The sequence below is a fragment of the Penicillium robsamsonii genome (genome assembly GCF_028829455.1).
Source record: "Penicillium robsamsonii strain IBT 29466 chromosome Unknown utg000003l_segment0_segment0, whole genome shotgun sequence".
NCBI classification, from domain to species: Eukaryota; Fungi; Ascomycota; class Eurotiomycetes; order Eurotiales; family Aspergillaceae; genus Penicillium; species Penicillium robsamsonii.
The window spans coordinates 6,746,217-6,760,258 of record NW_026643221.1 but is presented as its reverse complement, the minus strand read 5'-3'; the positions used below and the strand labels follow the sequence as shown (position 1 = coordinate 6,760,258).

General features: G+C 48.8%; 6 protein-coding genes across 6 annotated transcripts; 3 read left to right on the top strand and 3 right to left on the bottom strand.

The window, feature by feature from the left end:
- Positions 1 to 817: 817 nt before the first annotated feature.
- On the bottom strand, positions 818 to 2,601 carry N7447_007324 (uncharacterized protein; the record flags this gene model as incomplete). Its single annotated transcript, XM_057231586.1, has 4 exons — positions 818 to 950; positions 1,010 to 1,695; positions 1,753 to 2,247; positions 2,356 to 2,601. 4 exons carry the CDS (start codon positions 2,599 to 2,601, stop codon positions 818 to 820), a joined length of 1,560 nt encoding a protein of 519 aa, XP_057086676.1.
- A 983-nt stretch (positions 2,602 to 3,584) lies between these two features.
- N7447_007323 (uncharacterized protein) lies at positions 3,585 to 6,069 on the top strand (the record flags this gene model as incomplete). Its single annotated transcript, XM_057231585.1, has 4 exons — positions 3,585 to 3,683; positions 3,763 to 3,778; positions 3,890 to 4,416; positions 4,522 to 6,069. The coding sequence occupies 4 exons, from the start codon at positions 3,585 to 3,587 to the stop codon at positions 6,067 to 6,069; spliced, it is 2,190 nt and encodes a 729-aa protein (XP_057086675.1).
- Positions 6,070 to 7,206: 1,137 nt separating this feature from the next.
- On the top strand, positions 7,207 to 8,187 carry N7447_007322 (uncharacterized protein; the record flags this gene model as incomplete). Its single annotated transcript, XM_057231584.1, has 1 exon — positions 7,207 to 8,187. The coding sequence occupies one exon, from the start codon at positions 7,207 to 7,209 to the stop codon at positions 8,185 to 8,187; it is 981 nt and encodes a 326-aa protein (XP_057086674.1).
- A 1,108-nt stretch (positions 8,188 to 9,295) lies between these two features.
- On the top strand, positions 9,296 to 10,214 carry N7447_007321 (uncharacterized protein; the record flags this gene model as incomplete). Its single annotated transcript, XM_057231583.1, has 3 exons — positions 9,296 to 9,334; positions 9,641 to 9,707; positions 9,778 to 10,214. The coding sequence occupies 3 exons, from the start codon at positions 9,296 to 9,298 to the stop codon at positions 10,212 to 10,214; spliced, it is 543 nt and encodes a 180-aa protein (XP_057086673.1).
- Positions 10,215 to 10,789: 575 nt separating this feature from the next.
- Positions 10,790 to 11,576, bottom strand: N7447_007320 (uncharacterized protein; the record flags this gene model as incomplete). The annotated part of the gene is made up of 3 exons (XM_057231582.1): positions 10,790 to 10,832; positions 10,897 to 11,170; positions 11,504 to 11,576. 3 exons carry the CDS (start codon positions 11,574 to 11,576, stop codon positions 10,790 to 10,792), a joined length of 390 nt encoding a protein of 129 aa, XP_057086672.1.
- Positions 11,577 to 13,055: 1,479 nt separating this feature from the next.
- Positions 13,056 to 13,633, bottom strand: N7447_007319 (uncharacterized protein; the record flags this gene model as incomplete). The annotated part of the gene is made up of 3 exons (XM_057231581.1): positions 13,056 to 13,309; positions 13,397 to 13,466; positions 13,598 to 13,633. The coding sequence occupies 3 exons, from the start codon at positions 13,631 to 13,633 to the stop codon at positions 13,056 to 13,058; spliced, it is 360 nt and encodes a 119-aa protein (XP_057086671.1).
- Between the last annotated feature and the right edge of the window lie 409 nt (positions 13,634 to 14,042).

Sequence of the window (14,042 nt, the reverse complement as noted above, 5' to 3'; positions counted from 1 at the left end):
TTCATTCATATGCCCCCAAATCTCTATAGATACATGGCACAATCAACATGACCACTAATGACCATCAACATTCATCGAACTGGATATATACTAGTAAGGGATTCCAGCACTAATAAGCTTTGACCAATCACAGAGCTCAACCGGATATAGAATCTTCCCTGTGCGGAGTAAACGTCTCCCGCCACATCGCCCTGTAGTACGCAGCTAGAAACATTTCTTGGCCAGACCGCAAGTCGAACTCTTCATCAGTAGTGGTCTGACAGGACATGCGAGTTTCGTTGACCCACGATTGGCCGATTTCAGCGCTACGGGCTTATATCGGGACAGTGTCCCGAGCTGTCCCCGTTCGAAGTGGTTTGCTCAAAAGTCTGCGGCTTTTTTTACTGGGAAGAGTGTTTGCAGAACCTCTCTATTGTTGCGTCAAACCTCTCCCCTTACTTCTTTTCATCTACTTGCATAAATGTTGTGGTTCCTCGCATCAAAATTTGATGCCTCTATACACCTCCCTACAGATGAACACTTTCTTGAAGAGAACTCAACCAGTCTTCTTGATGCCTATTCTGTACTGACCTCAGATATTTTCTCTCTTCAATTCTCACATGTCTTCGAAAATTCATACAATTCATGGATCAAGCTATATACGACTGGAACCACCTTGCCACGTTCGATGCCGACGCCGATGCCGAGTCTAACTTAACCGACGTTAACCCGAACCCGATCACTCTATCATACCACCCGATGCTCTAAAAGAAAACAATAATCACGAAGGTTTGAACAAGAGACGCGGAAACCGAAGTCGATCTCCATTCTGATACCTTTACTCCTCGTTACGCCAAATCTTACCCCGCCAGTGCAGGAAGATAGTGGGAATAATACTGACGAGCACAATCAGCGCCGAACAAATGCCCGCGCTGGGCGCAATGCCAGCATTCTCGAACATGGGAGTAAACCTAAATCGAGGTGAGCGACGACCCCGCAAAAAGAAATGGAGGGGAGATAGAAGACATACCAGAAAGGACCAATGAAACCCCATATCTGTCGGACAAAGGTGATGAAGACACCGATGTTACCAGCTTCCTGTGGGAAGCAATCAACAGCATAAGTCACCATCACCGTGGTGACTAGCTGGTTCCCAACAGCGGCAATAGCGGTGCCAATAATGGGCGAGACGCTCCAGTGTCCGCTGGGTGATTCCTGTGTGCAGACCAGGAAGATGATTACGCCGATGATGGTGAGCGCGAAACCGAAGTAGCTGAGCCACAGTCGGAATTCGGGCTCGGCCTTGCGGTCGATGCGCCGGCTGCGCCGGCTGCGCCGGCTCATCCAGAAGTCTGACAGCACGCCGCCCATCTGCTCACCGATTACGGAGCCTATGATCGCGCCTAGGAACTGCATGCCTAGCTGTTCGGAGTTGAGTTCAAACTTCTCTTGCAAGAGTTGGGGCACCTCGACGGTTGTGAGAACACTACCGAATAGAAAGACCATTGCGTATGCACATGCCGGGATGAGGATTGATGGGTGTCGAGCCATTGTCAGTGGGCGCACGAATTCAAACCATGAAAATGGTGTCGGGTCGATCCGTCGCAGTGACATATACTCGATCTTCAACGTTGACTCCTTGTTGTCGATGCCTTTGCCCAGATAACGGGTCTCAGGACCGAAGAACAGATACAAGATGAATTGGCCTCCATTGATCTTTGGATTTATCAGCTTATGAACGGGTTACTGACTACTATGGGAATGTGAGCTTACCATTGCCAGGATCCAGAAGATCCACTGATAACCAACGCGGTAGGTGACGAAGCCAAAGATAAAAGGCCCAACCGGGACACCTAGGGTGATCATCAGTGTCCAAACGCCCATGTAACGGCCACGGTCTTTCTTGAAAGTCGTCTCCATCACGATCGCACTGCCAATGGCGGAGGCAGGTGAGATGAAAAAAGCCACGAGAGCCCGACAAGCAGCCATAGAGGCATATGTGGAGCTCTTGGCACAGCCGATATTACACACGAGACTACAGATGAGAGAGACGAGGAAGATAGGCCGGCGTCCGTACCGGTTGGACAGCGGTTTCCAGAACAGAGGCGCACCTCCAAGGATGGCGATTTGCAAAGAGGTCAAGTAAGCAACATCTTGCATTTCGACACCGAGTGCTGTGGAGATGTCTAAATAGGCAGGGATAATGGCGGCGGCGGCAAATGTGCCCATACAAGCGTGGAACGCCACAAGGATGAGGTTAATCATTTTCTGCGCGTTGATACGTCAGTCTTCTGTCCGATTGGATCTTTTGCATTTATCCTGTTTCAAGATCATTCGCGACGAAGTCATCTTGTAACAAGCAGGATATTGACTTACCTTCCACTCCGGCCAGTTATAAGGGTCAGCTGGACTCATTCCGGGAATTGGATCGAGTTCCAAAGTCCCGTGTCGCTCCATCAGATAGTCTCGGTGGGCTTTTGGGAGACGAGCAGTCATCGACTCGGCGTAGGTGGCTTCCCGTCCATGTCCTGCGCTCTCAATCAGATCGATGTCGGCTTTGGTGTCTAGCACCTCGTCGACCTGGTCTCGTCGAGACGAGTTCGGGTGCAATTCCAAAGACATGTTTGGGACTCTCGATGAGAAAGATGGAATCAGAAATGCGCTCAAAGGCTCGAGTTACTCTCTAGCTATGACCCAAGGTGGTGTGTTGATTGTCATGAGAATAGTCGAAGGAGATGTGGGGGAGTATTGAATAATGATGACAGGTCTAGGGGCTTCTGTACAGTACTTCTTCTTGGCACGCGAAACTAGCGAGGTGCTGGCGAAAAATGCTAGGGCGAGTGTGCACGACCAGGACACCAACCCCACGACCTTCGCCCAGTCGGAGCTCCCCCCGGGGTAGGTGCATATTCTCCGGAGTTTTCGGCTCCGTTGCGGGTCCTTCGGGGAGGAAATGGGGAGGACTTGGAGAGAAAATGGAGAGAAATGCGGAGGCACTCCACGCTTCCTGGTTGGAAAGCGTCGACACTGGCGAGTCACGATGCTGCTAAAGAGATTGTTGTCATGGGGTCGCACATAAGACCGATACATGGCAGTTGAACACGGCTAGCCGATGAGGCTTCTTACTGGGTAGTGCCGCTTCCATCCGAGCCAAGTGCCGAAGTGATTTTGACACCTTGGCGTTGCCTGTATGTATTTCGCTTCACCCTTCAGCTAGGGAAACCACATCCGAGACATTTCCAAAGCCGCGTAACCTTGAAACACGTGATGAGACTTGGTCTGAGCATTGCCGGGTGGAAGTCTGTAGAGAAATTGGGAGAACGTAGCAGCCACACTTTCTTGGCTGTATTGCCACGACGCTTATTTCCGCTCGAATGCTTGAACGCGTAAGCACCCCCACGGGGTAATGCTTGAATTCACTCCTTAATTGCTTGTTGTCACATTAGTATTATTAACGGACAATAAATATACATTTGAAGCTGGTCTATAGTCTTCAAGATCTTTCAAGCACTCTGGGCAAAGTATAACCGTGATCGCATAAGCAGTCCCACACCCCACAATCACCTCTCCACAATCCGATCTGTTTATTCCTCTCCTCATCAAAAATGTCGTCAATGGGGATAATGACGGCACCTAAAGAACCAGGCAAGAAACTGGTTTGTCGAGTATGCCAAAAATCATTCTCCAAGGCCGAACACTTGAGGGTGAGTAGACTTGGCTTCAGATCCAGCTTCCCCACGAAAGAGGGACAGGTGATACGAGATAGCTAACGGGTCCCTATAGAGACATGAGCGTTGCCGTATGTTCTAATTTCATTCGATCCTTGGCCGCTTTAGATCCCTATACGAAATTCCCTAAAAGAAGAAAGAAGAAAAGAAAAAACACCCAACCAGCTGACGAGATGACTTAGATACCGGGTCCAAACCATATGTCTGTAAAGAGTGTCGACGGCCCTTTGCCAGACAAGATGCTCTTACTCGCCATGAAAAGCTGCACGCTCGTGCTATCAATGCAAGGAATGACTCCTCTGAGGTTCACTTGCCGTCACAGCCTACCTGTTTGGCTTCTCTCGCTTCTTGGGATACAAGCAGTGCTTCCACTGCTGATCTGGCGTCAAATTCAGCAACCACTCACTCCTGGGATGAGTCTCATCCTGAAGATCATGGGAGTATGCATAATGCTGCTTTAGAGGTGGACTTTGCATTGGTCTGGCCTGATTCAGAAAACTTGTTCCAGAGCTTGATGTCCTCGGATACGACAGATCAATGGCAGATCCCGCTTGGTACTTTGCCCTTTTCACCTATTGTGCAGGATATCAATGGCATGAACTTTGGATCTCCGAATTTATTCGACGATCGTAGGACTTCTGTGGGCGCAATACCGTCGGGTGGAGGACATCAGGCAGTGCGAGATGTCACAGAGATGGTAACAAGCTTGGTGAGTTCAGCGTTTCATTTTTTCAGAGGAGGGCAGACTCAAAAACCGCAGTCAAGATACAGGCTGAACTCAGATATGATCGAAACTGACCTTTCATTTACCTAGTCATCTAGTGTTACTGCCGCCGTCAAAGCCACGTCCATAACCTCGGTATTTCTAGACGAATGTCTCCACATGTTCTTCGTCCGCTTTATCCCCACATTTCCAATATTGCATCGTGCGACTTTTGTTTTCCGAGAATGCACGCATCCTCTCCTCCTCAATGCTATCGCCATTGGCTCTTTATACCTAGGCCCCAAGGACTCAGTTGCAAAAGGGGAAGCTCTGTGGCACCTAGCGCATACCGCACTTTCAACTTCATGGCAGTCCTTAATCACACATAATGGTCCCTATGATGCCTGCAAGGGCGTTCAGTTGATGATTACAGCTCTGCTGGGACAGATATATGGGGCACTATCCAAGAACCGGGCAATTCGAACCACTAGCCAGGTCTTCCATCCGCTAGGCTTCTTATGGGCAAGACACTGCGGTATGTATGAAAGCGAGTCATACTCAATGGACAACTTGCCCTCGATCGATGCTCCCGCTGCAGAAAAAGAGCACCAGTGGCGAATCTGGTCTGCGCGAGAGATCCAACAACGCGTCCTGTTAGCCTACTACGTACTGGATGGACTTGTGGCTCAAACGGCGAGCGATGGTGCCTCTTCTCGCCATGTGGCAAACCCACTCAGCCTCCCTAATAGTGAGGAAGCCTTTGATGCCAGTACTGCCGATGAATGGTTAACACATATGCACCCCCCAAAGCCGGATCAGTCCTCGTTTAGGATGGTTTTCCGCTCCCTCTTCCCACCTGTCGGGAGCTTCCGTTCTCTGGAGTACCAGTTCTCTGCATTCGCACTGCGTGTCGTGCTAGAAGGGCTCCAATCTCTGATCTCCGATTCTGATGATAATGAACTAGCCGTGGGAGTTCCTAGCCAATCAGACGTCCGACGAGCTCTAGCTCAAGTCCACGAGACAATATCGATGAGCATCCATTTCTCCACGGCAGAAAGACTTGAAACTCTCCTGCGTTGGCACACAGTCTGCCTAAATACAATGATCAACTCCGATGTCCTCTCCCGCTACGTCTGCTCGCGCTACAATATTTCCCAGCACGTTTCTGGTGGATGCGGAACCGTCCGTCCGGGCTTCGATCTAGTCAAATGGGCTAATTCAGAAGACGCGCGGCGGGCCGTCCTCCACGCGGTCGCCATCCAAGACATCGTAGAGCAATTACCGCGTGGACGTGCACACGTCGTGCACATGCCCAGCTCACTGTTCGCAGCCGCGACAATATACGTTGTCCTTTCACTTGCCGGAGTCGCCACTGTGAACTTGCCTCACAATATCGTATGGCAAGATGCTTTGCTGTCCCGTTCGGACCTCAACCTGGGCCACGAAAATATTCGGCCTCTATCTGGCTCGGAGACAAAGCGGTTTGTGGAGAATGGAAATGGGACTTCCTCACTTCCGTTTTCTATTAGTGGCGCTGTCAGGAATCTGCTTTATGAGCTCAACTCCATGCAAAAGCTTTTCCGATGCTTATCTTCACAGTGGGGTATTGCGCATGACATGGAGGATATTATTTCGCAATGGATTCAGCTCTGTCATTAGGTGATCCGGCTGGACTTGATCTCCGAATTGATGAATGCTGCTCACATGGAATTTTGCTCGTTTTTGGCGTTAGTGGAGGTGCCCCAGAACATGATATTGGGTGGCAAATGACTGGATCATTGGCATCCATGAATATACGTATATACCCCTCATATTGAATTTGAATATCAAAGTTGAAACTCCGAAAAGGCAACGAGCGCCAAGCTCGTTCCCATGTTCTCTAGCTAGTCAAGGGCACTGTTCACATTCTGTGTAGACGCGGTCGAGTTTTCTACGTACTCCCCTGCATCGTGTTTCGTTGTTTCGACTTGAGATGTGTTCTGTAACAGAGTCTTTGAGTTATGCTCTTCTCTAGGTTCAAAGCCAATTGCCTTGTTATAGCCCAAGTCCTGTGAAACGCCATTTCTAGGTGGAAAGATGTCCGAGATTCCCCCGGATGAGACTTCTGGTAGTTTAAATAGAAACCCCCGAAGTTGAAAGGATGGTTCCATTGTAGTTAGTTTAGGGTTGTAACCACGTGGTTCACGTGCTCTTGTCTTTCATGCACGGCTGTCCTGGTGCAGCTGCTCTGCCATAATTTCTTGCTATATGGGGTACATTCTAGATATTTCAGGACTGCATGGTGTTTTAAAGGCCTCTTATTGTTAAATGGGCAGGCTTGTATTCTTATTGTTTACCTTGATTCTCACTGGCAATGGATCGCAGAAAAAAAAAAGTGCCCCAAATTCTAAGACTGCTCTGTAATCTTGGAATCTTGGAACTTTAGGAGCTTCTTGAGTAAACAAAATCAAAATATATCAGCAATATAAATGAAAATGCACTGAACCTCGAAGGTGGATAATTTAATTTATGATAATCACGTGCCTTGAGCTGAAAACGCGGGATAGACACGACGCGACGCGACTCCGACCTTTCCGACCCACTTCCAGCGTGTTTCATGCTCGTTTCGGCTAGAATATATCCACCGACATTCTTAATCGTCTTGATCTGTGGGTCCAACCGTGAGCTATCCATTCATATTCAAGCCAATTGATCCAACCCGGTGGCAGCGTGGCGTCCCCATGCCAAACAAGACCAGATGATCGCCAATCAAACATAAGACCCCAGAACCCGGCAACGGGTCCTGCGACTTCCTCAATGGATTTTGCATCAGCCCGTGGAACCAAGCTGGGCGATATAGTAATCGATCACCGCCCTAGCACAGGTCGTGGCAAGAAAATTACCCTTGCGCAAGAGGGCGTGCTGAGGAGACTCTATGAACAAGAATTGCCCTCCGTACCTAAGGACGAGGTACCCGTGAAAGCTTTCTGGGTGAATCTCGCGTCGCGGTTTCGTGAACAGACTGGTCGCGAGTATTCGTGGTTGTCTGTGAAGCGGCGGGCTGCAGGTTGGCGCCAGAAGTCTCCAAAAGTTGACCAGCGACTGGATATCTCCCGCGATACCGAGCTCGGGATAGAGGATTCGGTAGCTGGGCCTAGCCATCAAGATATTGCTCGTGAATCCTCACGACAGCAGGGTTCATGTGACAGCGAACAACCCGCCTTGCCACACAAAAAGCCTTCCCTGCACCCGGAGGATCCAAACACCCTGGGGTTGTCTCAACTTGAAGGAAGTCCCGGTGTCGGCGACTGGTTGCAGCGCAATTTGTTTTCAGGCGTCACAGACTCAACTCAGGACAACCACAGCAACCTCAAATCCCCTCGCGTATCTCAACGCCGTCCCCGTTCAAGATCGCCCCGGCGTGTGTCGCAGCCTAGATATCGTCGCCAATCTCCTTCAACGAGACGCACCAAAATTATCTCCAAAAGATTGCATTACCAGCTCGCCTCTTCATCTGATGGGATAGTCACATCTGTCCCCAACCCCCTTTCCCGCTGCTCCCCGGCCCATGAAGATATCCAGCCCGGTCATCTCGGTAAACAAAATCCCCCTAGATTCAACCGTGTCCGCGAATCGGTGGAATATGACGAGCCTGAGAACAACGCTCGTGATTCAACAAGGCTTAAGCATGGAGAGAGTAACGTTAGCAACGGCCCTCTTACCTCGCCGCACTTATCTGAGCAAGATGACCTACCACTTGCCCCAACCCGGATAATGAGAAGGCGTGTTGGAAAATGAACGGACCTAGCGCTGTTCGGAGGAATGACTGAAATATGTCAAATTACATATAAGAATCGCTTAGAGATCAGAGCAATGTGTAAGGGACTAAATGAGGAATTGGGCATGGAATCGATTCCTCCTGCCTTCATAGCTAACTGCATAGCGGGCCCTTCCCGTCCTCCAAGAAGAGGAAGAACACATTTTATGTCTATATTGAAGGAAATGAGCCAACAAGGCGTACACAAGACATGAATGATCTTAGTTTTCTAAATCACAGACCATACCGCTACCTGCCTCCACAAGTCTATCCTAGGTGCGCGATTAGAACGCGCATATAAAAAGGTTGTACATAGCAAATTCGCTTTCACAAATTAAGCCTACCGCTTTTTATCTGCCTTCTACCTATAAAACTGGGAGGGGGAAGAAATATCTTGAAAAAAAAGACATCTAGTCAGAATATCTGGAAGGATCTCTGAAAAGGCTACCACCGAAAAGATGTCTTTCATCGGCCATTTCACCTGGTCTTCAGCTAGCGTTTAATTCCATACAACGCCCCAGAAGTCCCTGCTGCCCCTCTCTTAGATGTATCGCCGACGTCGTGGAGGTCCCATTGTCACCTTGGTAGATCTTTAAACATTTCAGCGACGTACTTAAGGCCAAATCGGATCTGGCGTGAGGGCTTCCTAATGCCAATCTACATACCTTCCAATATCTAGATGCATCTGTAAGTCAGAAGACCTCATGCTGGGGAAGGCTCCTCGGGATCAAAGAGGTGTAAAAGGATATATCATTGAATTAATTATAGATGTCTTACATGCTCGACTAAGCATACCTAGGTAGTTAACCTACCTGAACACCCACACCAATTTTAGGGTCGTTTGCTTCGTTTTTATGAACGAGCAAGGGTTGAGAATTGACGACTAATCGCATTCATCGGAACCCATCAAATTGTTTCCCCCAACCTTTCCCTTCCTCTTTTTCTCTTTCCTCCTTGTCCTCTGCGTTTCTTATTCGCTGCATTTAAATTGACTTCAGTTGAACTCGAACCCTTCCAACTACATCATCTTATCATCCTATCATCTGTCATCCTGTCATCCATCACACACCCTTCGAACTAGCATTCAACATGGGGAAGATTAAGTGGGACGCCATCGCTGACCAAACCGTGAGTTTACTTTTGACTTTGCTATCACTTCCTCTTAATCAGATTGCCGAGGCCGAAGTGATCGGTCTAGGCTGCTCATATTGGCTTTGGCTCTTGCACTATGCCAGGCCGGGCAAACCCATTGTCATGCTTGCTTGCAAGAAATACGAAATGCCTTTCAGGCTGAGTTTTGATTGGATCATTTCAACCTTTCTTTTGCTTCACCTTTTCTTTACTATTTTACCTCTGTGTGGGCCTCCCTCTCTAGGTCTATGCACACATATCTGAAAATGACAAACCGTGACTGACAACTCTCATTTGATAAAGCTCCTCGCCACCATTCTGGAAACCCATCACCTGAGTGTTGATGCGGCCAAGGTCGCCGTGGCCTGGCGTAAGTTCTCCGCCCCGCGATCACAAGCAATTTTTATATGACCAAAATGGTCATTCTAACACCCCCTCAGCTGCCCAAGATGAAGACCACCGGCCTACACCTATTGCTGTCAAGGAGAGGTTGAATCGCATCAAGAAGCTCAATCGTGCGCGCAACCCTGATGCTGCCACCTCCGGCCCCTCTAACCCGGTTACTCCCAAAAAGAGTGCTCCCCGAAAGAAGGCTGCCGAAGCCTCGACTCCTGCTGGTCCTTCACGCAAACGCAAGCGCGTTATGACTGACGCTGCCGCTGGCGACGATGAACAAGTAAATGTCAAGAAAGAGGAAGGCAATGAGTCTGTTGTCGAGTCCCTCGTTAAAGAAGAGAAGGACCTGGAGCATATCAACCCCCGCCTTCACTCGTACGCCAAGGAAGAATCGCCGGATGTTGACAATGGAAAGGGAGATGCTGATTTGACCGAGGATAACGAGGACCACAACTCCGACTCCGACCAGCTGCCCAACTAGCTCAATGTCATTCACGAAGGGGATTTATGTTAATCGCCCGAGATTTCGGCACCCTGAATCCCCTCAATTGGTCTTCGCTTTGCGCCGCTTGCTTTTGCCTTTGCCTTTGTGTTTTCTCGGGTCTCCATATTGGGTGGTTTGTTCCTCCCCAGCAAGGGATCTGTGACCTGATCGTTCGCAGAAAAAAAGACCCCCCCCAAAAAAAAGGACGGTGCCCATTTTCCGGATTGCACCGAAATCCATGGTAGAATTGACTGACGATCAGGCCGTCTAACTTTTTCTATTCTTGCCGTATGCAGGTAAATGAAGATTAGTGGGATCAGTAACTGTCTTGTATTGCGAGCAAAGAGACCCGACTAGCTAAGCTCATTGCCAGTGGCTGTAAATTCATTTGATCATAACCCCTTGTAAATTGTTTCAATGCGCATCCCAGTATTCCTCCCAGCTCTGAGATCCCGAAAACTTCCCTAAATAAAGCTCGGATACCATCATCATGCAGGCACCTTCACCATGTTCACCTGTACGGCTCCGTTGTAAAGAAAACGAAAGAGGAAACGCAAGCGTAGGGATCACGCTTATAGGTCAGAGGTAGCTTCCTCCTCTTTGATGAAGCAGGCACTGTATCAAACAATATTAGGACTCTAAATTTCTGCTAATATCCTCACAATTAACAGGGACTTACTCCTCGGTATCCTCGTGCTTGATCTTGCGCTTCTTGCCCTTCACATCCGCGCTGTCGGTTTCCTCATCCTTTGGGACCGGGCCTTCTCCGGCAGACTCAGTACCGACTTCCTTGGACTGAGCGGCAGCGACCTTCGAAGACTTCTTTGTGATGCTGCGCTGGCGCTTCTTGGCCACTGGCGAAGCAGGAGCAGAGGTTCCGCTGCCATCGTTCAGCTCCGCAGCCTTAGCCCGAAGGCGAGTGACGCGGTGGCGAACAGCACAAGCAGTAACTCCTATAGGATTGTGTTAGTATAGTGTATGTATCAGCATGGAAAGGGAGCAGAAGAGGGCATGAGGGATGGAAGCCAAAATATCCGGTCAAATTGTGCACGACAGACAACAAATGGGGAGGGCTGGTGGGGTGCGTACAATAAAAAAAGGGCACATACTGCAGGCGCAAATCACAGACCATAAGGAATACAGGAGGTGTAGGTGCAGAAAATGCGTATGTACGTAGGTGGGTTATGGCCACAAGTAAGTTTCACATAGAAGAAAGGTGCCATATTCCGGGGTTCAGGAGTAAAGGCTGCAGTATAGAGTTCGAGGATTCTCCGCGTGGCACTAACCATCGCCCATGTACTCCGCGAGTGCGTTGAAATCGATAGGAGTGGGGTTAGTGGCGAGGATGCCAGCCAGCAACTAAAGAAAAGGATGGTTAGTTCTTGAAATAAGACGAAGATGGAGATACGGCAAGGCTTGAGAACGAAAGAGACGTCAAAAGGCGTAGAAAGTCAAGTATTGCCATGACGGTTCCACCGAATTATTGTCCGTTCGACTGAAGGCCATTAACGGCTGGTCAAACACATCATTGTCCGTCCTGGTGACGGTCCGGGTAAAGTTCGTTGACGTCCGGGTCAAAATAAATGAATGCGCAGCCCAGCACAATCACCAAGGGTATCAAAGATATGGAACAAATGAATGGTATATCGATAATATGGAAATAATTGGCTATCTGGAACTTGCCTTGGCATCGGTCTTTTCATTCCAGCTTATCTTCATTGCTGCGGTGAACGTCAAACTGGCTGGAGCAAATGATGTCAGTCTCCCTGTGAACAAAAGTGACGAGAAGACCGAGAACAAAGATTAGATCTCACGGGGGCTAGCAGTATGTACCATCCCTGGAGTATATTGAGAGTGAACGAACGTACCCCGTGGTAGAATATGTGCAAGTCGAGGCAAGATGAAACGAGTAAGACCTTTCGGGGTGACGGATGAAGAGAAGTGCGAAGAGAGAGATTGAAAGAGTGCTCGGACGAGCTCTGAACATTTTACCATCACTTCATCGTGCACAGGCAACCAATTACCTTCTTTCATTACGTTTCTTCTTCATCTTTATAGACTACCAGTAGTGCGATACACAAGTGGAACTGTAGATATTGACTACTCTATAGTTTAAATATATAGGCGAGAAACAGCATGACCACCATGACCGGCATCAAACGATCAGTATGAGACTACATGACTGGTATGAGCAACATGAACAACATCGCCACAAGAACGCTAAGGTTGGGTCCGTGTGCACAACAGAATCAGCAACAATATGGAATAACATGGGTAGTGAGAGTCAAGTGCGAGAGGTTAGATTGTCTTTGGCCAACCGCAAATCTCTTTGACAATTATAGAGCGAAATGTGGGACTGCTTATATCCAATCTAATATGGGATCGCTAAGGCCTTTCAAAAGTGTGGTCCCTAGCCATATCAACTAGGTTACCATAGAGATAAGGCTGAAAGAAAGAATCGATGTTAATTACGATGTTGATGGTGCGCAGCCCGTATTCCCTGGGGCTCATGAACACACTGAGTTCTTCCACGCCTAGATCGCATCTGTGTCCTGTCAACCCCCGTCTCCATTCATCTGACCATCGTTCCTATCCGCTTCAAAGAAGAGAAAATCTCAAATAGAACTCGCGCGATGAAGGAAAACTACATGCTACTTAGGAAGGAATATGAATGAAAAATCTACTTTCTTTCGAATCAAGAATACGTGGATGATAGGATGCCCGAAAGGCCTAGAAAGCCAAACGATCCCTTCCCTCGGTTTGTCGCAGAAACCGCTCCATGAAAGTCAGAATCAAATTCATCTCCCAACCAATGCCAGGTCTAAGAAGCAGAAGTTTTTAGAGCTTGCGTTGCTTGGTGGGACTTCCGCCGGATTCATCGCCATCTCCATCCCCACCCTGGTTCTCGACAACGGAATCCTTCTCAGGCTTAGTGAGTGAGGCGCTCTTGCGCTTGGTGGGAGACTTGGTGGCCTTGCGCCCACGGCCTGATGGCTTTTCCGCCTTGTGATTGGTCTTAGATTGCGCAGAGGCTGCCTCTTGGCGGGTCTTCAGAGAATAGACGTGGTTCTTCACGGCTGCAGTGCTGTCGCCTACACCTTGTTAGATGAGTTCGTGTAATGTGCACGTAGGGCAAAGAGTCTCATGGGGGACAAGGTAGAAATCCCTGAAGTACTTACCCTGTCCTATCGCTTTGGCAATGGCGGCAAAGTCCAGCGGAGAATGGACAGCCAGGATGGCTACAAGCAACTACCAACCATTAGCCATGGATACCGATACTTTCTGAGTACGAGCAACCAAGGGCCAGCTGGGGTAAGAACAGCCCAAGAACTAGCATCCCGTAGGCTGCTGCTACTATACCCATAGATGAGCAAACTTACCTGCTTGTCTCTCTCGTGATCCCAGGAATGAGCCATTGTGATAAAGAAAAATCTTGTGGGGGTTGAAGACGGATGGCTGAGACCTCGGGGATAATGGTGGTGTTAAGGAAGGAGAGAAGTAGAGGAAAGGAAGTGGACAGAACATTAAAATCACCTTTCCCATGTTGTTTGCGTAATTCGCTCCACATGGGCACCAATGACCTCGTGAAATTGACTGGAATATTAAGATGAAAATTGTGACTCGACTCTTGTTCTACTGCCTTTCTGTCTTGATGTCCCAGTGGGTAATATGATGCTCTAGTTCGGTGTGCGTCGCTCTAATTTTGGAGTCAAGAATCCCCAGAGTCACTAACACCCGATTTGTGTAATACTCGCAGCTCGCGTTCGGGAATAGGAATTTGGGTTAGTTGGATCGAATGTCGTTTGGCACAAAACCCAATTCAAG